We start from the raw sequence: 26159 nt of genomic DNA on the forward strand, positions 1-26159 counted from the left end.
AATAATAACAGTGGAGTATAAATATGTGCAGAAATACAAATGATATTGCATATTGTGATCTGGAAGGTAAGATGCTATGTTCCACTGTCTTGTTGCTCTTTCAATTAACACAATATGTTGTAAAATGGCGGGCTTAAACGTGTTAAACATTATTTTAAAACTTAGCTCTCTATTTAATCTGGAAGGGGGGTGAAATAGCACAATATTGGAAGAAACTTAAAACATCAGAGACAATAGGCTAAACATAAACACTTGGTACGAGCTACATGACTATCTCATATAAAAAACAGTTAACATGACGCACCAAAATAAGAGCACTAGCACTTATTGAAGGCTAGACCAAAGCCAAATACAACGTGTAACTAAATCGTGTTCTATCGGTCTAAATTATCATTCAGAACACATCTAAGGGATTTCGTTTACCGACGAAATAAACAGTGTGAGAAATGCATGACCTTCTTTTCTACCTAAACATCGATGAACAGTATCTATGTGAATGAGTTTAGTTAGAAAAATATCATTAGGAAACTACCCGAACACAGCCGAAGACCAACAATAAGGCTTTAGATGGCCCCTTAACACAAATGTGTGATAGTTCAGTGAAAATGAACGTCATACTGAACTCCAAAACAAATAGATATACTTAATTATCAAAATAAAACAAGACTAACAAACGTCAAAGGCTCTCATGTGACAGGCTTAAAAATGTGTCGAGGTACAAAATGTCAAGTGATATCCATTCTTACCTCTATACCTTTAGCCGAATTGAATGTAGATAAAAGTTCTTTTGATTCGTGTGTGTTTTAGGTTTTCACATTTAATAACCTGATCAAGTCTATCTATTCATTACATTGGCCCATATTTAAGTATTAAAAGTAATTGGAGAGCAATTAAAGTATCCGTCTGCAAACTTCCTGCTTAAATTTAAATACGTTATTTGGTCCAGTAAATTTGATATATCGCCATTGTTTAAATCAAATTATACTAAACAAATCATAATTCATCTCCGTATCAACGAAAACAAAAACCAATAAAACAACAAGTAATCCTTTGTTGGGATGCTTACACTAAAGTCGCCAAAACGGAACCCAAATCATTGTTCTGCGGTATCCATGATGACAAATAACGTGTGTGTAAAGTTCAATTAAATTTGAAGAATATTGATTTTTGTTTTACATTTGAGTCATTTCCATGGTAACGGCGGCCATTTTTGAAATTCCACATTCAAAAGTCAAGTCCAGTTATTGTTTTAAGTTTTTTCAATTTGGAAGCATTTTGAAAACTTCCATGGAAACGGTGGCCATTTTAGAAATGTTAAATTCAAAACTCAAGTATACATAATCTCAGCAACATTTCATTAAATTTGAAGCATTTTAAAGTTTCTTATGTTTTTTTCTGTGTCCATGGTAACGGCAGCCATTTTAAATATGCCATAGTGAAATTGCTGCTGCAATGTGTTCTCTCCTTAAATATATACTATCATATAACATTAAATGACTCTAGAATAAATTAACATTGATGATCTGGAATATTCCACGAAAATTCACCCCTTTAAATTATGCCATGGAGACCTCCTACTGAAACAACAAAAAGTTCCATGTTGTAGCGGACATGTGTCTCTTAATATTCTTAACCGTAATTACATCTACTCTACATACAGAAATGTAAACAAATTACTGCTCACCCTTTACTAATATATTATTCAACTATATGTATAACGAATTGCTTACAATTTATGTAAGAAAAGTATCGATTATTAAACAATGTATAATCATAATTATATTTTTTTCTGGTTGGACTAGAAAAACACGGTATGAATGTGAATGTGGTGTTACACTCTTAAAATATATGTAGTAGTAGAAAAAAACACGCTGTTAATATCACTTAGTTAGTTTATGTGTTTTAATTGTCGACTTAAAAGTATGATAAACTAATCAGTCTATTTATCAATAGTGATATTGACCTAAATTTGCACAACCGATCTCTAGCCTGTAAATAATGCAATTAAAAAGCTTGAAGTGTATCTATAGTATCTATTTACAACTTCCTGCTTAAATCTTTAAACGCTGTCCCAATAACATAATTATTTCGTCATTGTCACTTCAAACTAGTAATTAATTATCTTATTCGGTACTCGATCACAGTCCTTGTGTCAGCGGGAAATAACTGGAAAACCAGATTTGTTTAGTATGAATAATTATGAATATACATGCTATAAGTTGCCTATAATTGACTACTACTACTTTATTTGAACTTTGGTTGATAGTTGTCTCGATATCATTGGCAATAATAATACATCTTCTTTTATCATATAGAATTTATATATAATTTTGGTGACAAAAAACTTCTGCAAAAAGAAAGCACGATCACATTTAATTTTTGAAAAGTTGTGAATCAATAATGGGTCAAATGAGCTTTTCTTATAACTTGGCGTCCGTTGTCCGTCTTCCGTCGTTTGTCATCGGCGTCCTCTGCTGTCGTCGTTGTCCGTTATCTTTTACAATAATTTTCCACCCTGCAAATACTAGACCAAATTTAACAATACTTTTTTTACAATAATAATGTTGGTATCTTTTTCCAACAATGTGTCTGACGATCATGCATGCCAACCAATATAACCGACTTCGCTTAAAATAGAACAGGCAGATTTGTGCTCATAAGAAGCTTAGAGAAGGCGTAAACATGTTCTTAAGGTTTATATCTATCCGCCTTACAATTGTCAGTCGAATCAGATTAAGAAGTGTTGGTTTGCTCTCCCTGAATCAGTAGTTTTAAGGATTTTAGACATTTTTTTAGCATACTCTTGAATATCATCAACGATAAAATTAATAAAGCAATAACATGAATAATGTTCACTAAATTGATATCTTCTTTCAAGTTAACCATGCATAAATGATCTATTGTCTCTCAGGAGGTATTGCCACTTTTTTGTATTTTTTTTTACAATTTTCTTATTTTTTTTTTTTTTATCATCGTCAGTCGCAGTTGCATCTTCTTTTCTGAAACTACTTAGACAATTTTAAGCAAATTGACTACAGTCATAATTAGTATATCTTATTCAAATATGTGTCCTATCCCGCGTACAAAACAACGTGGCTGTCACATAGAACAAAAAACAGGAGTGAATTGCAAGTTTGGTCTATAATGTTTTAATCGTTAAAATAGAGAAAATCTAAAAGATGTAACATGTTCAGGATAATGTTTTGCGTTTTAATCACAAAAAGGCCGCTTGTCTTGTACAAATGACATTTGTTTGATACCATCTACCGTAATAGGCTATTTTGTTATTAGATTGCCTAAGCAATTTAATATAAAAAAAAACAGCGGCAAGGAATTGCCTAGACTGCCTGTACCAAGTCAGGAATATAACAGTTCTTGTCCATTTGTTTTTGATGCGTTTTGTTATTTGATTTTGCCATGTGATTATGGACTTTCCAAATTGATTTTCCTCTGAGTTCAGTATTTTTGTGATTTTACTTTTTCTGTAGACAAAATAAGATATACTTCTTATACTTATCACTTTTATTATACTTTAATCTATATTGATTTGAAAAGCTAATTGAGATAAAAAGTAAAAAATATCAGCAATATACAGATCATTAATCATGTTAAAATCATGACTTTTCGTTTTAAGTCATTTATTTTTGTTTATTATATTGTCATCCAATGACAAAGGTTGTATGTACAAGTATTTATAAACAACGAGATACATACTTTTCATACAATTTTTATTTTATTTTTTCTAAATATCTATTTTTAAATTTACAATTTCATTAAATGCAGATTTACAATTGACGGAGAAGAAATTCTTAAAAAGTAAAGTCACAAAAATACTGAACTCAGAGGAAAATCAATTCGGAAAGTCCATAATCACATGGCAAAATCAAATAACAAAACGCATCGAAATACGAATAGACAAGAACTGTCATATTCCTGACTTGGTACAGGCATTTTCAAATGTAGAAAATGGTGGATTTTGTAAAACTGTTCCTCCACAAGGTGGTTTCTGGTAGCTAGGCGAGTTTGATAAGAACCAACATGGAATGACAAACCCATGGCGTGGAGCTGCCAAAATGGCACCGTTTGATCAGGAGGTATATTTAATTACAGTAGAAATATTAATAGTCATACTAACATCCTGAGTAATAAATCGATATCGTCAGCTGTATACCCACACTGAACAATATACACTTTGAAGTAAGAAATGTCAACTTGATAAGTCAATTTACAACCTACAAATAGAAAGATATGTAAACCTAGAACAGAAAATGCAATGACGTGAGCATCATCATTAATTTTTATTTTAGACTATAGCATGAGCTCTTCTCTAACTAGTTAATTGCTTATTATCTTTACAACAATTGTCGATCAAGTTATTATGACTATGTATGTATTTAATCAAATGTATTTGACTCACATCACCACATGTAGCAAGCTTTAAAAAAGCGAGGTTAAAATAAGATACGAAAATTCACATTCTATGGCTAAGTTTTAAAATGTAGCACATTATAGTTTGTATTTATATATTATTTGTCTATTCCAGTTTTATTTGATTATGAACGTAGCTGTTGGTGATGTTGGTTATTTCCCAGACACATCCTAATAACTGAAGAATGAGTTATTGTCCGTAAATATAATAAATAACAAATTTTGCTATTTTGATCTTACTTTTGCCAATTATCACTAAAAATATTATGTTTCGAGAGAAATGTTTTTGTCCAGCATGTCTTTTAAAATTTAAGTTATAACAGATAAAAAAATCACACAAATGATCAACTAGGCCATGTAGGCAGATATGTTTTTAAAAAGGTAAAAGTTTGGCAATATATTTAGTAGACTTTCATTCTTTTTTGAAGTGTTTGCCTTACAATGAGCCTTTCAATCTTTCTGTTTATTTTGAGGAAAAACTAAAGAAGATAGTGATGATCAAACGCTCAGTAATAGAATATTAGCATACGTAATAACGTCTATTCTCGTCTACAATATTGGAGGGTGTCCTTGGTCCATTGCTTAATATCCACATAGACCAAGGTAACGACAGATGCTCTTAAGAGACTTTCCTTTTCATATATTATCAATTTTAGCTGTCAATAATGTAGTTTGTTTTCTTTTTGCACAATGAACAGAAAAAACACATAGGATTTTCAAACGTTTAAAAACTGGTGATTTTATTTTGATTATATTCAGTTTTCAAGGAAGATGTAAAAAATAGTGTTATTGATTGAAGTTCGCTTTGTTTGTTGAAAACAAACTCTTCCTGGTTCTTTTATGTGTTTAAAGAACTCGACCCAAATAACATGATCATGATGAATACAGATTATATTTAACCAATATATCAATTAAACTTTTACTAGCTAATTTAAATGATAATAATGCATACATGTAACAAGTTATGTTTGCAATTTGCAATGATTTATTTCTTTTATTATACAAATCTTCAATACTAATCAATTTGATTACAATTTGAAAAAATTAATAAAAAAACCCTGAAATTATTATTTATTCTATAAATCTGTTGTACTGAAAACTTCAATCTGTATCACTTAATAGTTTATTGCTGAATCGACAAATATGTTGTTCCTCTAAATAGCAACTTAAAAATTTCTGAGGCGCTTTTGTGTATTTCTATCAATCTTCACTGCAAATCAAAGTCAACGCTTTATTTGAACTTTGCAGAACAAATCCAACTGACAAGGAGTAACATCCACAATCTTAGGTTACCTTCCAATTGAGTTATTGAAACAGTAGTTTTTAAACATTTTCTTAATTCATAATTATATTAAATATGTTATAATTCATGATCATTACAAGCTGTTAATGACAGTGTACATGCAGGTTTTTTTCACAAGTAACTTAACAGTGGGGCGAACGATACCAGAAGGACAGTCAAACTCATAAATCGAAAATAAACTGAAAACGCTATGGCTAAAAATGAAAAATACCAACATTTAACACTCGTTGTATATTTATTCTATCGTCTGATGATTTCAATATTTCAAGCTCAAAATCATCTTGAAATGGTTTACATACAATTAAGCTGAAACAAGTAGAAAGATTTGACTTTGGAACTAAATGATATGTTAGACAATAACGCACTTATTTCAAAAAGGTTAGTCTATGATGTTGAATTTGTATGTTAAAGTCCAAAGTACTTATATTATAAAAGATACTATTGTATACATAGATCATAAGAAAAGACATAAAAAAAAAGATTATTATAATCAATTGAAAAGCTATACTCAACATTTGATCAGTTAAAATAGTATATTGTTGATAAACAATAATATTTTGGTAATTAATGTTCAGTACAACATAATTTTAAAATTAATCTAATAAACATCTTTAGGTACGTCATGGTTAAATGACATAAAACATGAAGAATATATAGTCCAACTGTTTGAATCTATCTTTAACGGTATTCAGTTGACATGTTTCCAACTTTCTGATACATTTCTAAAAACAACAAAATAATTTATAACATAGATTGCAGGATTGCACATTGTGTGGGTTTTTCGGAAAGTGTTCATTTCAACACTTGATATCATAATCATTAGCAACAAAACCCTATAGGTTTATCCGTTACTTTTAAAGTCTAATAAATATATTAACTTATTAATTTTTGTGTATCGTTTACCTATTTATTTTTATTTGTGTTAGATTAATAGTATTTTAACGGATATCAATTCATTTACCCTGATTTAGCATATCACCATATTTGAAAGTTATTAAAAACGAAAAAAAAAATTTCTTGTTCACCTTGAGACAAACGATTTTTACAATTCAATTAACATATCAAAACATATCAACACACAAATTAGCAAAATCGAAAAAATACTCACATAAGACCTATTTTGTCTTTTAGCCGGAAAAAAAGTACGGTGACCCTATCTTTTCTTATGATATTCTCAAAGCGTTGTCTGAAAGCAATCTTTTTCTAATTTGTTTTACCTTCTATCATTTTGTTTAGTTTTTATTCACAAAATGGTGTTGTCATTTTGTCACAACCTGTAGCTTGAGAAAATGCACGGTGACCTATCATTTTTATAATATTTTTGATCATGTATCAATAGATACTACATTTTGACAAAGTATAAACAAATTCTATCATTTTTATTTTAGACTCCCATACCACCTTAATACTTTAAAAATGAAAGTGAAAATGGTGAATGTGTAAACGAAGCAATTTGGAACCAAAAGATTTTAAGGTAGCAATGTAATGGAAACTCATTGAAAAATTAATAAGTAGCTTCTTTTCAACAATAGTAAATACAAATGTAAATGACTAAAACCAATGCACTTCGATCATGCGAAAACAAGGACATTTCAAATGGATCTACACAAAATGTAAATTAGTCATGTGACAAGCTACTGAAAATTTTCGAAACAATGTAGTATTAACAATGTTTATATTTTGGTCTTAATGTTCCTTATATCGTATAACAGGAATATTTGATCCGTTCAGATTATTTTCAAATTTAAAAACAATTATTTATTGATAGTCTGCCCAACGCGACGATATCTTTAAATTCTATCTTTTAAACATCTATTACTACTGTATTTCTCAATTGTGCATATATAATGATTAACTAGACTAATTATTTGACACTATCTGTTACGTGTATCTACTTACATATTTCCAACTTCCTGTTTTTTTTCGGAAAAAAGGAATTCAATCTAAAAACAGATCAGCATTTTTATAGATTGAAAATCCACTGTAAATGTACTGATTTAAAGACAAAAACCCATATATCCTGCAAAAATAAAAGAAGAATTTTATCTTAGTAGTTTTTATTGTCAGTATATTTAATGGTAATTGTATATACAATAAAATGCATGGTTTAATTAAATGACAAAAGCATTCATATCACATATGTAAAATATATGAAAATGTCAAATGCACTTGTACGAGTAATAAAAATTGGAAAAAAGCGTGGCTTGGCGTTACTTATCTTGATTTGTAGACCTGTCAACGTGTTCTTTCAAATGGGCGATTGTAAGTTATGATGTGTATGAAGTAAAAATGAACGACTTTAGAAATGTTGATAACATCTTTAAGTATACTTATGCCGCTAAAATAATGTTAACATTTGCCATTGCGGGGTCTTTTTTAGCTGACTAAGTGGTATAGGCTTTGCTGATTGTTGAAGGCCGCATGGTGACCTATATTTGTTTATTTCTGTATCAAATATTCGCTCATTGAAAATCACAGGATCGATTTTATAACCATGCTGTTCACAAAAGTATGAATTATTGAAATATTTAGGATTTTCTTATCCCAGGCATATAAAACCTTAAGAGTATTTGGCACAACACTAATATTCATTTGATAAAATTTACTGTTTGCAATAGCATGAATTGTTCTATATAATAAGAATGTTCTTATCCCGGGCATTAAAACAATGCCGTATTTGGCAAAACCTTTTCACCTTTTGATCTTCAGTGATAAACAACTTTGTACTTTTTTCACTTTCGATCTTTTATATCTGGGCGTCACTGGTGAGTCTTGTGTGGACAAGGCGCGTTTTTGGCGTATTGAATTTTAAACCTGATCCTTTTTGTTATCTATTAATCATGTTTTTCTTTGTCTAATATGTTCTCCTATTTATTTGTATTGTACATGTTGTAGTCCTGTAATATTATGTTGTCATTTCAATGTTATATTTAACTTTGCCATTATAGTGCGAGGTTTGGCATGCCACACAACCAGGTTCAACCCACCACTTTTATTCCCCTTTAAAAGCGTCCTGTACCAAGTCAGGAAGATGGACATTGTTATATTATTGTTCGTTTCTGTGTGTGTTGCATTTTAACGTTGAGTCGTTTGTTTTTTCTCTTATTTTTGAGATATTGAGATAAGACGTGGCACGGTACTTGTCTATCCCAAATTCAAGTATTTGATTTTCATGTTATATTTGTTATTCTCGTGGTGTTTTGTCTGATGTATGGTCCGTTTCTGTGTGTGTTGCGTTTCGGTGTTGTGTCGTTGTTCTCCTCTTATATTTAATGCGTTTCCTTCGGTTTTGGTTTGTTACCCCGATTGTGTTTTTTGTCCATGGATTTATGAGTTTTTAACAGCGGTATACTACTGTTGCCTTTATTTATGCAACTTGCTTAGTCTTCAAAATGATATTATGAAAAATACCTGTTTTCCATTGATATGTTCCTACTGTTCATACTGCCATAACTTAATTCATCAAATGTATGGAGGGGGGGGGGGGGGGGGGCATATAGTATAATTGTTTATCCTGATTGCCAAAGATCGAGAAAAAATACATGCTTGTTTAACTTTGTGTAAACAAGTCTGCTTTTCCAACTTAAAAATTGTAAAAAAAGTTAATAAAGTTTTAATATAAATATTTTTTGCTTAGACATTAAAAAGTATCTAGTACACATAATAATGTTTGTATTCTTTACTTCTTGTTTGTAAGCCAAATTATATAGGAGTTTTAAAAGATACATTTCGTAATGGACATTTAAATCAAAAGAACTATGAATGTATAGTACAGTTACATAGATTAATCTTATTGGCTGTCCATGAATGCATAGGTGCTATTTAAGAAACTGTTTATAATACATAAACTCATGGCTGTATAACACATATGACAAGGGATATACATTTCTAAACATAATGTGGAGTATTGGTACACACATAGTTGTGTTCACAGCAATACTTTGTCTTCCTAAAGTACAAACAGGCAAGTCAACAATCATAACTATACTTAACGTAAACTATTTTTTATTCATTTGTGCTTTTAAGACACACCAATCAGCCTTTTTAAAATGATGAAAGACAATTTATTTTTATAAAAATGGTAACATTCGAAAAGTTTTTTAAATGTATAAAATAAGGACTTACGGTCTATATGAAATGTATTTGATTTGTTTCGAATAGGAATAGTGTTATCTATAATTTACTCTCGTATCATTAACTCAAAACGTTAATTTTATATAATTTGTTGTACGTCTCGTCTTAGATAGCCCGGTCATATTATACACAGTAAGACATAACACTATTTATAAACATTATGTATTTGTATAAATCGTATCTTTATTTCGTACAGAGGTCGAATTTAACACATTGTGTATTTCCAAATGCAGGCTTGATTGAATTAGGCCATATGCAAATAAATAACAGTTAAAGAATATAATCAGTGGAATTATTAATTAGAGTTTAAGCACTTTTGTATATTGATGTAAGTTTATTTTGAACCAGTGATATGGTGAATGAACTTTTTTTATTTTCTAAAATAATTTTTTTTAAAACTAAAACTTCTATTAACAAAGGAAAACAAAAGGTTAAATCCCCGTTAAACATGTTCAAGACCTGTGTTGGAGCTCTCGAAAATCTATTTGGGTGGGTCATGTGTTTTCTGTTGTGTATTTGTTTTACAAAATATCGATAAGGTAGTTTAAATGAAATTGAACAGATATTGCGTTTTTGAAGTTGACCTTTCCTAAATAAACACTTCTCCATATTATAGTTGTCTACCCTAATGTTTTTCCTGTTATCGTATCTTATTTTTTTGAAGTAATTATACATCATTTTCGTTATTTTCTCAAGATGACTAGTTGGTCAAATTTAAAAGAAGATTTTTATTTTTAATCTTCTCTGAGTTTTTTCCCGATCGTAATATATCTTATTTGTAGTTTTGATTACTCGGAACTTACTACCCATTAAGGAAGAACATTGGTGAAAATTAAGCCATTACTTTGAAATTCTAAATGTTAACCTTGGTTATGATAACATATCCTCTGATAATAAAAGAACATTTTAAAAAATATTTGTGAATGAGTCGATGTGATAAGCGTTGTGTACAATAATCTTGAATAGTTATCTCATAAGGACGCGGTGTGTCAGTGTTAGATCACCCCGATGTCCGGAGGCAGTCCGAATGGGATAACTATTTTACATCCCAGCTGTTTTAGATTAGACGGAAAACCATTTACAATTCATAAAATCAAGTTGAGAATGTCACACGACCATTATAATATACTTTATATACTTTATATATTACTATATAATGTATACCCTTTATGACCCTCAAACACGATGATTAGATATCAAATAATGTCAATTCGCCCCACTTGTCAATCGGCCCACACTATATCGCCACTTTATAAAAAAATCGCCCCACTCTTGTTTACCGACTCGCCCCACTTTTGAAAAAGTGTAAAATCAAATAGAACAATCAGTCTGAAAACTCACGTATTCATGTTATTAACAAAAAAGGTTTAAACCCCACTGAATAAAGGTTTGACAACTCGCCCCACTTATAAAAAGATCTTGCTTCCTTTAAGTGTGTCAAATTACTATTATGTCGTATCCAGTCGTCCTGGTGTAGTGGTATGTGTCCTGGCTTGATAGGCTAAAGGTCTTGAGTTCGAATCCGAGCATATACACTGGATTTTTTCTACGTGAGTTTTGATAGATAGTCTTTTCCGTATTGTTAATTATAAGTTTTATAGTGGATTTGACATTCCCGCCAAAATGTTACAGAACAAAGGAAAGCATGCATAACAAAGAAACTCAAACTGGGATGATCTGGTAGGGGTGATCCGGCTCAGATCACCCCTGTTAGAACAAAGGAGCTGGAATGTAATATAACTAATCCTCTGATATTTATTATCGTTTCTAAGGGTGTATATGACTTATCAGTTTGAATGTCCATTTTGGTTTTATTATTTGCCTCTATTCGACGGCAAATGAGGAATATTGATTGAATTTCTGTTTTTTTCGGTAGCCGACCCATGTTCCACAACAGAACATATTAACGACTGGCAGCGTTCTGTAGCATTTGCAACTGACACTACACAGATATGTGACAATATTCTTGCTGAAGGATGGTATAGAGTTATAAGTGGTGCAGGAGAGTTGATGCCAACAGAATGTCCAGTAGGCGGATTACGATGTAATACAGCCAAACCAATCTATTTATATACTGGTGAGATGATAAAGATGTAATAAAAACGATAATCATTTAATAATAAGTTAATGAAATAAAACTTAGATCTAAAAATAACATAGATATTTGAAGATGTAGTATGAGTTCCAATCAGATAATTTTCAATCAAATTAACAATTTATATCCTTTGGTTCATTTGATCATACAATTTGATGCCTGGCTTTCTTTGAGACCGTCCGATTTCTAATCGAGCCACAATGATGAGACGTATGGTATCCGTTAACCTTTACGCCATATTATATACTTCAAAATTCTTTAATGATAGAAGAAAACAAAGTCAGGAGCAATACCAGAACACACCTGATATATATTCTAATAGTTTTAATCGATATTAATAATAGTTAACATTTTAGAAAGACTTATCACTAGTATCTTATTCCTACCTCATAGATTACTGTAGCCATATTCAACTCAGGATAACAAAAAGTGTTGTTATTAATGATATAATAGTTCAAACTTTTTGGACGTTCAATATGTTTTTTTTTCAGTTAATAAATGAGTCACGTGAGGACAAAACACTCATCAGCCGTAAAAAATGATACACCTGTTACACTTGATTAGTTTTAGAGACTACATGTAGTTCTTATCATTATCCTTATACACTACATAAAAAAAATGCATCCTTGATGAAATAATATATGTATTCATGTTCTCAGATGATTTACCTGCTGGAGAGGAAGCCTACCCAGCTGTTGGTGTCACAGTTACTAGAACAGCATTTGCTTCAAACTATGATGGTAATTGTAAACATACCGAGTACGAAATCCAAATCAAAAACTGTGATGGGTACTATGTCTATTTCTTAAAAGGTATAACGGGTGGATGTACGTCAGCATACTGTTTTGGTGAGTATTATCACACACTTTGTTGAACAAAATGACTTTGTTAAAAAATATCTTTTAAATTCTAAAATTGTAAATTGTAATTTTTCTATATACTTTACTATTTTCGTCCGAGCAGTTGAGGTTCCGTTTTCAAAATAAACTATCGAAGGACATTTGGTTTTCGATTATTGCCATAAGAAACTGTTATTGTAATTAAACTAGTTTATAAATTTTGTTTGCGTTTTTTTTAATCACTGGACAAATTAATTCCTATTTATCTGTTTGCATGACCGTAGAACAATGCTCATAATTACAAATTTTACCTTTTTAATTATTATTAGGTAAAGAACTTCCATGTGAAAATGGAACGACATCAGAAAACGGATTCTCACCAGGATGTGACAGTATGTACAAATCATAAGTTTCATTTGTTCAAAACTTAATTTTTTGTTAACACCATATTAATGTTTTCAGTTGTATATTTAAAGTATTGATTTGTTTTGATTACATGTTTTGTGCTAAAACAAAGTTTTTTGCCTTTTCATGACTACTTTTAGCAACGACGTTGACTTTAAACTATGTTTTGTATTGAACATGATCTTCTGGTCCACTGAATTCATTACCGGTTTTGTGGTGAGGCTCGTGTTGCGTAATCGATATAAACTATCTTATGTTTGTGGCCCTGGTGGCCTTTTTGTCTTTTAAACTTTTCTTCGATGGCATTATCAGTTGTTTTTACTTATTAGATTTGAATGATCATTTGATATATGTGATTATTTTTTCCTCTTCAGCGTTTCCCGATGTAGAAGTGACACCGTTTGTCAAAGCTACTCTAACAGAAACAGAGGCTGTCAATGAATTTAATATGTTAATGGTTTACAGTAAGGCAACTTTTGAATGTCATGCAAATGACCTAACAGATGGATACAAATATAAAACACGATGGTATATCAATGATATTGAGATGAAAGACGCCATTATAGAAGGATTGTCAAAAACAGATGTAGAGGCTGGTTTAGGTCGTATGTTAGAAGAACACTGGACATCGGAATTTAAGCCTAATATGATAGTCAAGTGTGCTATACAAGTAGGAGGGGATGGTTTCGGAACATATGGACCACAACACAATTCAGACGTATTTTTTGCAGGTTTAAAGGTTTGCATTATTTGTATAAATAAGCTAAAATGTAAGGGTTTTCATTAAATAATTGATATATATATGTAGTTAACAAAACAGTGAGACAACACCCCCCCCCCCCCCGGAAAAATTGAAAACTTAAGACCATAAAAGTCCTTTATAAAATTGTAAAATCAAAATATCAAACCCATTAAACGAATGGAAACAGCTGCTATACTTGATTAATAGCGTTTTGTATTAATTATTGTAACGTTATACATGATATAATTTTCATTCCCACAAAAGCACAATTATTTGAAAAAAAAAAAAAAAAAGTACATGTTTATATGAAACCTCTGTGAGGTATATTTAGACATAATATTGTGATTTGTACTAAAACATAAATTGATTTAATTTTGTAGATCGACCCATCCTCCTCCACAGATTACCAAGTTTTTGAGGGAGAAGAGTTACATATACCGGCAGAACTTACAATGCCTTTATCATGCTCCTGGCCAAAAGGACGGTATGTGAAATGTTTTCTATAAAATTTCAAAACGATAACAAGATGAATAATTCAATTAATCTGTACAAAAAACGAAACCGACCGTATTAAACAAAACAATAATGAACTATGAAATATTTTAATTAACGATATTGTCTTAGGAAAAGAACAATAATGAATTGTAAATCCGATTCCAGGGAAATTACTTCCTTCAAAACATGCGATGCTTATATAGTTAGAACTCCCAGGCTTAAGTACTCTGTTTAGTTTTCCTATGTTTATCCATCAGATGAGTTAAGCCCTTTTCAACTGATTTTTATAGTTCGTTCTTATGTTTAAATGTTACACCATTGTCATAGGTTGTGAGGAGGATTGGGATCCCGCTAACATGTTTATAACCCTGACAATTCCTTAATGTATGTGCTAGTCAGGAGCTTGTTATTCAGTAGTTGTCGTTTGTTGATGTGTTAAAACATATTTATTTTTTGTTCATTATTTGTACATTAATTAGGCCGACATATTTTTTTTTTGAATAGATCTTCATTTGTCATTCGGGGCTTTTTATAGCTGACTACGCGGTATGGCCTTTTCATTGTTGAAGGCCGTACGGTGACCTATAGTTGTTAATTTCTGTGTCACTTGGTCTCTTGTTGAGAATTGTCTCATTGACAATTATACCACAATTTCTTTTTTTTTTTTTTTTATATAAACATGAAATATCATATATATGTCACTTTAGGGTAGACACACGTAACATTTATCTAACTTTTGACAAAATGAAGGTATATAATTACAGAAAAGATGGTTTTAGCTAGATGTTGCACAGCATTGTGTCTTTTTGTTTGAAATGGTCTATTTCAAATTTGTTTTGAATATCCAACTCATTGATTCAATTTGATTCCCAACAGTAATTCTGGTATCAAAAAAGATACACGTCTATAAGATTTCATGAAAAAGACGATATTAATATGATGAGAATCTAATTCCAGTACACTGTAGAAATTAGTTGGTACCTCAATCTTTCTTTAACTTTACCTTTCTTCCAGCTCTATTAGATTTTTATCTGCAAAATTTCAGAGAAAATAATACAATATACAATATCAAACAGAACAATTGTGTATTGGTTCTCTTAAATGGTGTACCAGATTATCAACTAAATGGGAAGGAGTGTATTAATGGGATAACAAAAGACGGAATAATATTCAACTCCGAAACATGTGGTATCAAGTTTTCTCACAGTAACTGGCAGGAAAAACAAATAATCAAAATAATGGGTCAAACAGATCAAGTGGTTAATGTTGCTGACAGAATAGTGTTGCTACGACTTTACAACTCAGATGAAGTAGAACCTCACACATTATATTGGAAAAATATTCACCTTCCAGATATAAAGGTAAAGAACTTTTTTCCCTATTCATCACCAACAACCTTGTTTTGATAACATGATCCATATTTTTGTAAATTCGTAACAAAGATATAACACAAAATATGAATAGTTCACTGTTTATATCTCGTCAACTTATTTCGATTCATTTTCAAATTAAGGTAAGAAAGGTGAAAAAATATGAAAATGATCATATAGGCCAAAAGCTTTTATCTGTCAAAGAATTAGCATTATTTCATCACAAAAGTGCTTAGGCTGATACTTTACATAGTACATGTTGATACGTAAACACAGCAACCACAGAATGAATAAAATGACATTTTATGTATAATGGATATAATCTTCGTTTCAAGTCTCATTCTTGTCGTGTATGATATTATGTTTGGTTTTAATTTAGGTGTATGTAAAAGACAAAGATATTGTGACATTAGGTAAAAGCTGTTACTCACAAAACGATCCACATATGAGGACGTTCGATCAGAAGTAAGTGCAGATTAAATAATGTCTTTTCAAACTCAAACATATAATCATACATGACGCATTTGGCAAAAGACCTATTCCTTTTTCCTTTGGATATTTTGTTTTGCGAGAAAATTCTTTTTAATCTATAGAAAGAAATGTCTGCATGTTATTCTATTTTGGGGTCCTGACCCGCCTATGACAGTATGCTGGAGGTGTTCTGCTCTTTGTTGCTATCCAGTTAGCCCACATTGTTTAGTTAACGTTTAGCTTTAATGAAGTCATGATCCTATCAAATCAGAATTAACAACGATGTACATATAACAAGTAGGCCAAATTAGGTACAACTACTTGATATAATATTTTACCGACAACATTTGTTTTCTCTTCAAATATATTGTTTTGTTTTGAAATTCATAAAGCACCCAAACAGTATTAATTTTTACCTTTATACGAAACGTATATCCCAACAGCTATAATAAATACTATTTCTTCATCAGTGACAATAAATACTCAATTTTAGATACTATGAACTCCAGCTCCACCAAGGACTAACAGAAGGTGAATACATTATGTACAAGCACGACCGTCTGCCACTTCAGGTATTTTTAAAGAAAAATATAAATATATAACATTTTCGTGTTTTTTTTACAAGAACGCTTCGACCACTTGGGAATAATAAATGAATTATTACAAATATATGGTGTATATTTTTACTTTCAAAACACAGTCATTTTTAGATCTTATGTCTTGGAAAGTTGGGGAAACGGGTATAAGGCAAAAGAAAAGACACTAATTTACCATGCACAATGACACCAAACGGTTAAAAAACAAGTTTTGAAAAGTGTTGAGTATCAGAAATTCTATATACGTGATTGTTGAATATTATAAGATATAAAGAAACATCCGATAAAAAAATACATTGCAACAAAATTTCAAAGAAAATAATAATCAAAACCAGGAGTAAACAAAACCTTAGAAAACCAAATTGCATCAAAAGCACAAAAATAATAACAAGCAAAACAAAGAAGTAAAGAAAGTCTCACAAAACTAAACAGTGTTGTCAGTCTGAATTATCTTTATTTTTTAAATGAGGGTATAAATTTGAACTGCCTTTGTTTGCCCCAGATGTATATGTATACTTTAACTTGAAAGTTGGTAAAAGGAAGCTTTAACTGCGTAGTTATTCAATATATTTTTATTTTCTTTATCTGCCAAATTCAAACAAGAAGCAAAATATTTCTGATATAAATGAACTGACATGAACAAGTTTGATACATTTATTGCATTCAATCCGGTTATCTGGACTAATCAGCATTCATAACACCCAACTAGAAATATATAAAAGCCAAGTATGTATCATTACGTAAATACATAGGGAAAAGCGTTTCCCGAAAAAGATCTACAAATATCAAAGTAAAAAAAATTTGAAAACTTAGTTGTTTCACAATTGAGGATATATGATGATTTTTCTGAATTTGTTGTATTCTTTATTTCATTTAAAGGTAAGCGCCTACTTTAGGAAGTGTTCTACTGCGATTCTATGTAACTGTGGTATTGCCGTTAGAAGTGGTGACAGTCTATTCGTTGCTAATTACTGTGAAACAAATTATAAAGGCCACAGAAAGACGAATCGATACATGACACAAAGATTGTGTGACGACCAAAGTCTCACAGTAACAAAATCTGGAACAACGTTCTCGGTAAGAATACAAAAAGAACAATAGTTATGTTTCATCGTGACATTATCTAATATTTAATGTATTAATGAGATGTTTGATGAGATAATTGTACACAGTTTAAACATTTGTAGTATCAGACTAAAAACGACAATTTAGGTTTTCACTGACAAATGACCAATAGTTGATATAAGACAACAGTTGGTGAGAGACAAGAGTGTGTATGTGTATTATTTTGATTGAACTACTTGTGTTTCGATTTTGTTGTTTTTATTGTATATACATTTTCAAGTTTTATTGATAATTACACAGATTACTCTCCCTACTGGAACAAAAGTCACATTCAATTATGGTTCTAGCTATGTAGATGGCATCAACATAATACCATCAGTATTAGATACGGGTATGACAAAAGGTCTGTGTGGTATTTACAACGGTAACTCGAATGACGATTTTATACCAAGAGATCAGTTAGCTCCAGTAACAGATATTAAAACGTTTGCTGAATCATGGCAGTAAGTATTGGATAGTTAAAACAATACCTATTATCTATTGTACAATATGTACATTGTAATATTTCATTATCTAAAAGATGATAAAAAAAAAACCAAAGATATATACTGAGTGCCAATGAAAACGCAACACTTTTGTTTTTCTAAAAAATCTTAAATTTTTTATTTTATTTATATTAGAGCTTCGTATAATTGGTTGGAAATGACCTTTAAGACAATTGTCAACAACGTTATGGTAGAGTGATTTTTGGAACAAATTCGAAGTAAGGGTTATTTTGAACGGACATAAACTGAGTTGGCCTCTTTTCAACACTGAATCTTTTCAAAGACTGAAGGTGTAGCCTCTATAATAACCAAAATTATCCAGAAATTCAACAAACAATGGATCATGTAATGTTAAGTCACATACCGAGGTACGAAAAGCAAGAAACGCTCAGCAAGACCGATTCACTTGGTCTTTAACATATGCGATATCCACTCTAATGGCTGTCCAAAGGTCACGAGAGTTCAATGGTGGACACGGTAGAACCTTTGGAGCAATTTCAGTAGAGCACTATTTGAGCAGCAATTGTTAAAGAGCACCACAGTCTTTCCTTAGTGACACCTAAACGGCCGTCTAGTGCAAACATCGAATTCTGTAGACCAAAATTCATTCATTATGTACCAAAATTCATCAGTGGTAGTTACATAGACATTTGGCACCCACCTTGGCCAAAAGTCCGGATTTTCGCCTGATTTTGCTCCGATGGAGCAAATTTTGCATAAGATTTGACATGATTTAGACGATGAAAACCACCATCAATATCATAACGTCAGCCTGCATTTGCTTTGCGGGACAAGTGTATTACAATCCTCGGGATCACATCAAACGTCCGGAATGATCAATTTCACGGCGCTGTCGAGGTTGAGCTGCACCACGGGGTTGTTACATTTATTGTTAGGACTGTGAGTTGATGATTCGACATTGGATGTTTCGTTTACCTATTGCGCCCGAAAGATGACATTTAAACATTTTTGTTTGATATCGATCTCTTGTTAAAATTGTTAATTTTCAAGAACAATTTATTTTGACAGATTATCATTACTAATATAAATTTCATTTTTGGAAAACCAAGTGTTGTGTTTTCACTGGCACACAGTATATTAAATTTCATGAGTAGAGGATATTTAGACAACGCAAAGGCAAATGTGATATTAATTGTTGTTAACAAATGGTGTATCAATCTAAGAATATGAATATATTGATAGAAATACTTCAAATAAGTCGACGATGCATACTGTAGATGAGATTAAAATAAAGACCAAGTAATTTTCCTCAAAGAAATGAATATAGATAAATTTAGAAACAGAAGTATTTTTTACAATTTTTGTGACTATTTATTGTGTAATGTTTATGTGTCATGTGTATAGTAAATTAACATTTACATTACAAATGAAAAAAAAAGCAATGATAATTTATGAAACTACCAATTTATGATACTGCAGAGTTAAAGGAGATTATGCTGACGAGACTTTGTTTCACCCTGACGGAGAGTTAAAAGAGACAATATATAATGGTCAGCAGTATTGCACATGTGTATCCCCCGATAATGTCTATCCACACGGTAGTCCAGAATTCAATTGTGATTTGACAGCTGCCATGAAACCATGTAGAGATACAAAAACGCCCTTAGGCGTTTTTACAGCTGATTGTGCAACAGTAGTAGCTCGGAAAAAGAGGTCCGCCTCTTATAAAGGAAAAGCAGCAAGGCAAAAGAGATCCACCTCTGATTATGAACCTCCTTCTTATCCTATGGTATCTGATGATGAGCCTTCAGTAATAGTAAGATATTCTGATATTATTTTGTTCCTTATTTGACTTCAAAACTATAAATCAATTCCAAGTTTTAATTTTGTTTTTGAATATTTATATAATATCTCTACTTTGGGATAGAAATCTGTACTGTAAGATAATGATACATATATATATACAGCTGTTTAGTTTTCGATCTCTCAGTTTATAATTATTTTAAATTATAAAATAACATGCATAATTATTCTTCCTCCAAACATATATAATATTTACACTTTTTGTAGACTTATTGTGAATATAAAACTTTTTAAAATTATCCTTAAATTGAATCTTAGTATGATGCGACACCTATTTTTCCTTTATCATTCTATGTTATAAATGTATTTTCAAATCATCAAAATGACATGTTGTTGCTTTAACTTCATAGATGACAGAAGAATGGAAAAATGATTGGACGGAAGCATTAGCAGAACAACATTGTACTTATCATTTTGAAAAGGCACCGGCTTTCAATGTTTGCTCTGAATATGTTCCTTATGTAGATAAAACTCCATTTATCAACGGATGTGTCAAAGATATAAAGGTAACTGCTAAATTAACCTGCAAAGAGGGAAAAATCTAACTTTGGTTACACTCAAATGTTTAAAACGTCAAAGAATGACCTGAAATATTTACTGTGGTAAAGACAATATGGTATCTGAAAATTAAACACCTTTACTCTATAAATAGGCATAAATTTGTTTTAACATTCATTTCACATAATACATACACACTGTTTATTTTCAGACCGCTCGATGCAGTTTGTGAAAATTAAAAGTTTGCAATTTACTATACCTCAAAATTTATCCTTTTTCAGTCTACTGGTGGGGATGATTGGTTGAAGGTAACAATAAGAAACTTTGCAAGTGTATGTCTTCAAGAATCAAAACGTCTCGAGATACTGACTGTCACTAATAGTACAAATTCTACTGGTGCTGATAAACCAATCGCTTCTATTATTGAAGAGTCGACATGTCCAGATGACTGTTCAAACAATGGACTCTGCATAAATGGTAAGATGATTAAAAATTCAAGTCTTATATTTTTCTGTTATCAATAGTGATCACATATTAAGAACATCCACACAGGCATCAGACATGCAGCACAAAAAACGAAAGACTTAAATTCAAATCAAAGTTAGAACCAGAATTGAGCAGATGTGAAAAAACTCAATCTTCACAACTACGGAGAATGTTATATACCTTGGAACACATGTTCGTTTTTTAATTTAAATTTTGACCTTTTTGGTCTTGAAGCTCCAAAACGCGTTACATAATTATATTTCCGGGCTTGTAAAGGTTTAGGCTTGAACGAACCAGATAAAGTAAGATCAGATAGCACTGACTCAAAAAAAAGAAGGCGATGTTTTTCCTATCTATCATTGTTCCATCCCTCTACGGGTGGATAGTAAGACCCCAATGATTTCTTCAGTTCAGTATAAAGTAACTATGTTTTAGAACATATATTTGTGAAATCCCCCGTTAATATATAAAGAAATTGCTACGAAACCATGGTCCCAACTTCCCCGAGCGAAGTTAACATGAGCTGTATATTGCTATTATTATTATGCCTTTTTGTTTTTTATTTGGAATTGTCTTTTAGCTTGAACTGTTTTAATGTAATCAACCATTACTGAAATATTTTAAATCCATGGTGAATGTAAAACGTTTATGAAAATAGATTCTTTAATCAACATCTCTATATTTGGTTAAAAAAACACTTAAAAAAAAGAGGCATATTTAAAAAAAAAAAAAAACAGTTGAGACATTCTGTTGTCGAACTTTCTCAGTTTCAAGTTGACATTTGACAGGTGGCTGCCATTGTTTAATTTCAGCTCGATATTTTGCAGTATTAAATTTGACATTCAAATATAAACAGAAGAGGTACCAACCGTACACCACGGATTTTACTATTTCACTAAACACAATTTACATAGGACAGATTGTTTTTGTCTACAGGTTAAGAAAATTCGAATCTTGATAACCTATACTTTCAACAAAAAACAAATAAGTCTTGAATTGTTTTACATTGTGCTATCAGCGCCTTTTATAGCTGACTATATGTGGTATGGGCTTTGCTAATTGTTGAAGGCCGTACGGTGACCTATAATTGTTAATCTTTGTGTCATTTTGGTCTTTTGTGGATAGTTGTCTCATTGGCAATCATACCACATCTTCTTTTTTATATTAAACGGACAAATACAACTACTTATTTCATTAAATTGAATAGATTAAGAAAAATAATAATTAGAGGATGACACTTAATTCAAGATTAAATCGTTTTACCTATTATAGAAGAATGTCAATGCAACAGTGGGTTCTATGGAGAATCATGTTCTATAACAACATCCCAAGCACCTACGGTTATCAAAAATGCATTCGAAGATCTATGTGATTCTTCGAAGAAACCGTGCAGAACTTTTATCGTTCCTGGATATGACTTCATCGATGGAGCAGGCCTATCGTGCAAATATACCTCAATGTCTGTAAGTTAAATATGTTTTATTGCAATGTAGTATTCTTTGCATCGGATAGATAAAGTGCAGCATGTTAAATAACCAAAAATAGTTTGCACAGTATGTATTTTTCTATATTTAAGAATATAATTACACTTTTTTTTTATAGTTTACCTATTGATAAAGAAATTGTTCTGAAAAATATAATTAGCTTAAATAACATGAATGATCAATTCAGATTGTAATGATTCATTAATGTGAGTGTATATGATTTGCATTTTTGTAGCTGAAATCTAACGGCACCACTACATTGCTTGAAGAAGGAAATACATTTACCCATCCTGGCACTTATGCAAGTTCACTTTTCATGTACTGTAACATGCCTGGTTCAAGGAAAAAAAGATCTACTGATTTTGATATTGTTGCAACTGGTTACCGAATTGCAGTTTCGAATAACGGAGAAAACTACACGGAACCACTCATTAGTATCGTCTTTGACTCTACATGCTATGAATGTAACACAACAACTCTTTCATGTGAAAAATTGGTAGGTCAATATAAAAAAAAACACGTTATAGTTGTTACGTGTTTCATGCATGTGACATCATGTGTATTACAATGATTAATGATGAAGATAAAATGTGTAATATTTACAGAGTATACGTGTCGGTATAAAATGTCAATTAACACAAACGCTAAGAGTTGAAAAAAATAAAAGTACTGATTTGCAAGCATGGTTTATTTTACCAGCCGATTTTCGTTATCAAAACTACGACAATTTATCTATAAAAAAGAGCCGAATTAAATGCCGTTCCAAAGCACGTGTTGTCTATCAAATATCAAAAACACGCAAGAAAGGAACAATAGTTTTTTTCCAATTTTAAACTAGTATTCAAGGTTGACAATCACTAGGAATTATAAAACCTTAGGAGTTCAAAGCCAAGGAAGAATAAATACCCAGAAACATAAGCAGCTCTATGCTTTTTACAGTCAAACAATCCATGTGTTTAATCACATATTGCTCACATGAATTATCATGATATAATTATAACTGTTAATAAATATTTAAAAGATAGTTGCAGAAACAACAAAATAAATCTAATTTGTTTTTTAAGGCTACCAATGGATGTTGAACAAGTCTTTATCAGCAAAACTTCATTTCGAAACTAAGAGTAAATAACTCTTGCATGATTGCATTTAGTGTCAAGTATTGAATATCATTTTGTTTTATCTTCTTTATTACAGCTAACTTGTCCTGTTGAAGCTGAAAGTAAGTAAATCATCACTTAAGCAAATAACCTAACTTGTCTTATATTTAGGCATATAAATGCATGCATTGTATTTTGTCGCTAACACTTTATCGCAGAAACATTTTAATTTCTGCTTAAAAAAATGTACTTATGAGAAATACGAAATAAACTACGATTTTGTGTCTATCGTGTACTTAGATAATAGTAATTCAGTTGTTCACTTTGTGCATGTAAGTACAGTAATATATCATTTTGTTACTAAATTCACAGTGCCTCTAGATGATGAATCGAAGACGAAAATTTGGATGATTGTACCGGTAGTTGCAGCTGTTGTCATTGTATTAATTATTATCGTTGTACTTATATTTAAATGGAAGCTTAAACCAAAGTAAGTAATGGTATGGAAATAAAAATTGAGAATGGAAATGGGGAATATGTCAAAGAGACGACAATCCGACCAAAGAACAGACAATTGCGAATGCCACCAATATGTCTTTAATACAGTGAGAAACCTCCGCACATAGAAGCGTCCTTCGACTGGCCTCTAATTAAATATGTATATCAATTTAGTGATAATGGACGCCATACTTAACTCAAAGATATAAAGATATTAAAATTAAGAATCCTACAAGAGTAACAAAGGCCAGAGGCCTCTGACTTAGGACAGGCGCAACAAATATGTATACCTCCTTTTATTTGGTTAAATATAAGCATGATAAGTATTAGAAATGATAGGTACAGACTAATCTTTGAAATAAGAAAGTATATTTTAATCGAATTATTTTTTATGAAGGATATTGTCCAAGCTGATGAAATTGAGACCTTTGTTGGCAAAGGAAAGTGTAAGACAGTTTTTTTCATTTTGTTCAATACAAACTGGTTTGAAAAGTATGTGAATGGAAAAAATCAGATTTATCGTACGACAATTTATATAATTTAATTTGATAGAAAATTGTTTATCAAGATTGTGTGGAAAAAGTAAAAATCTAAATCTGAATAAATACGACCACCACAAGCTCTTGATTTATCTCAAATATCACACTCGAAAAAAAATTAATTCCACTGTTATTATATGTTTTATTACAAACTAATGATAGAAGGTAAGGAACTCGTTAAAAGCACTGAAAATGTGGTGGAAGAACACTTACCGTAAGCCTAGATGGTACTTTTACGACTTTTTATATCCAATAGTTACATCAACCTTTTTGTTTGTTTTTTTATTTCATGTGCATTATTTCAACATTGTCACGGGTAGCATGTACTGTCATAGTTTTTGATTTTATACGGAACTTAAATATGACAAAAGTGATTCTTTTTTCGGCTAATTACAATTCAATTAAAAAGATAATTAAAAGTGTGTTTTTTTTTTATTATTATTTCAGACAGTCTTATATAAGAGATTCAACGTTAAGCCTACCAAATACAACACGACAGATTGCGCCAACATCTCATTTTCTGACATCTGAACATATATTTCTGTCTGAAAGATTTCGATCTGAATCTGCTACCGACTTCAATGAATCAAAGTGCGGATGGAAGTAGATGACATAAATAAATAGATATTGCAGTGCAACTTGTATCACTGCTGTATTTAAATCCTAATGAATGTGCCAAAATTATGATTATTGAATATGTATGTGTATACTCTATTGTAAATGTTCGAGATAAAATGTATTATTTAATTTCTTAAAACTTACATTGTATGTCTACTATGTTGTGTTAAAAAATAGATAATATTTTAAGAAGAAGAAAATAGGACAGAAATACGGTTGTAAACGCGTTTCTCTAAATTTATTGGGGTTGTGTTGCATCTTGTTTAGTCAGCTCCAGCAACCAAAGTTGGGGGGGGGGGGTATTGTTTTACACCCGTCTGTCCGTTGTCTCTTCAGTCCGTTCAATTCTGGGTAAACATAGTTAGTCCGCATACTTCCTCCTACCATTTAAAGCCTAGAAAGGTTTCACTTTGCTGTCTGTTTGAACATAGTTTGACGGTGTGCATTTGCTCTTGGTTAAGAGTTTTTAATTAACATTTGCTCTTTCGGGAGAAAGTAACTTTGTCATGTTTGGAGTATTTAATTTATATGTTCTGTATAAGAGGTAGTTATAGAATGAACCATACACCTTGAATACAACTTGCGGAGTCGCTTGAACCTGAAAATGAAAGAAAACCAACATACATA

General features: G+C 31.1%; 1 protein-coding gene across 1 annotated transcript; it reads left to right on the forward strand.

Annotated features, from left to right (window-relative positions):
* Positions 1-23: 23 nt before the first annotated feature.
* Positions 24-25604, forward strand: LOC134697844 (von Willebrand factor D and EGF domain-containing protein-like). Its single transcript, XM_063560131.1, has 19 exons — positions 24-66; positions 11742-11942; positions 12620-12808; positions 13129-13191; positions 13579-13943; positions 14327-14430; positions 15487-15802; positions 16191-16276; positions 16776-16854; positions 17758-17955; positions 18244-18446; positions 19929-20265; positions 20663-20818; positions 21092-21287; positions 22569-22759; positions 23016-23276; positions 23975-23999; positions 24250-24367; positions 25362-25604. The coding sequence occupies exons 1-19, from the start codon at positions 24-26 to the stop codon at positions 25519-25521; spliced, it is 3291 nt and encodes a 1096-aa protein (XP_063416201.1). The 3' UTR covers positions 25522-25604.
* The last annotated feature ends 555 nt before the right edge of the window (positions 25605-26159 follow it).

Source organism: Mytilus trossulus, chromosome 14, assembly GCF_036588685.1.
Source record: "Mytilus trossulus isolate FHL-02 chromosome 14, PNRI_Mtr1.1.1.hap1, whole genome shotgun sequence".
NCBI classification, from domain to species: Eukaryota; Metazoa; Mollusca; class Bivalvia; order Mytilida; family Mytilidae; genus Mytilus; species Mytilus trossulus.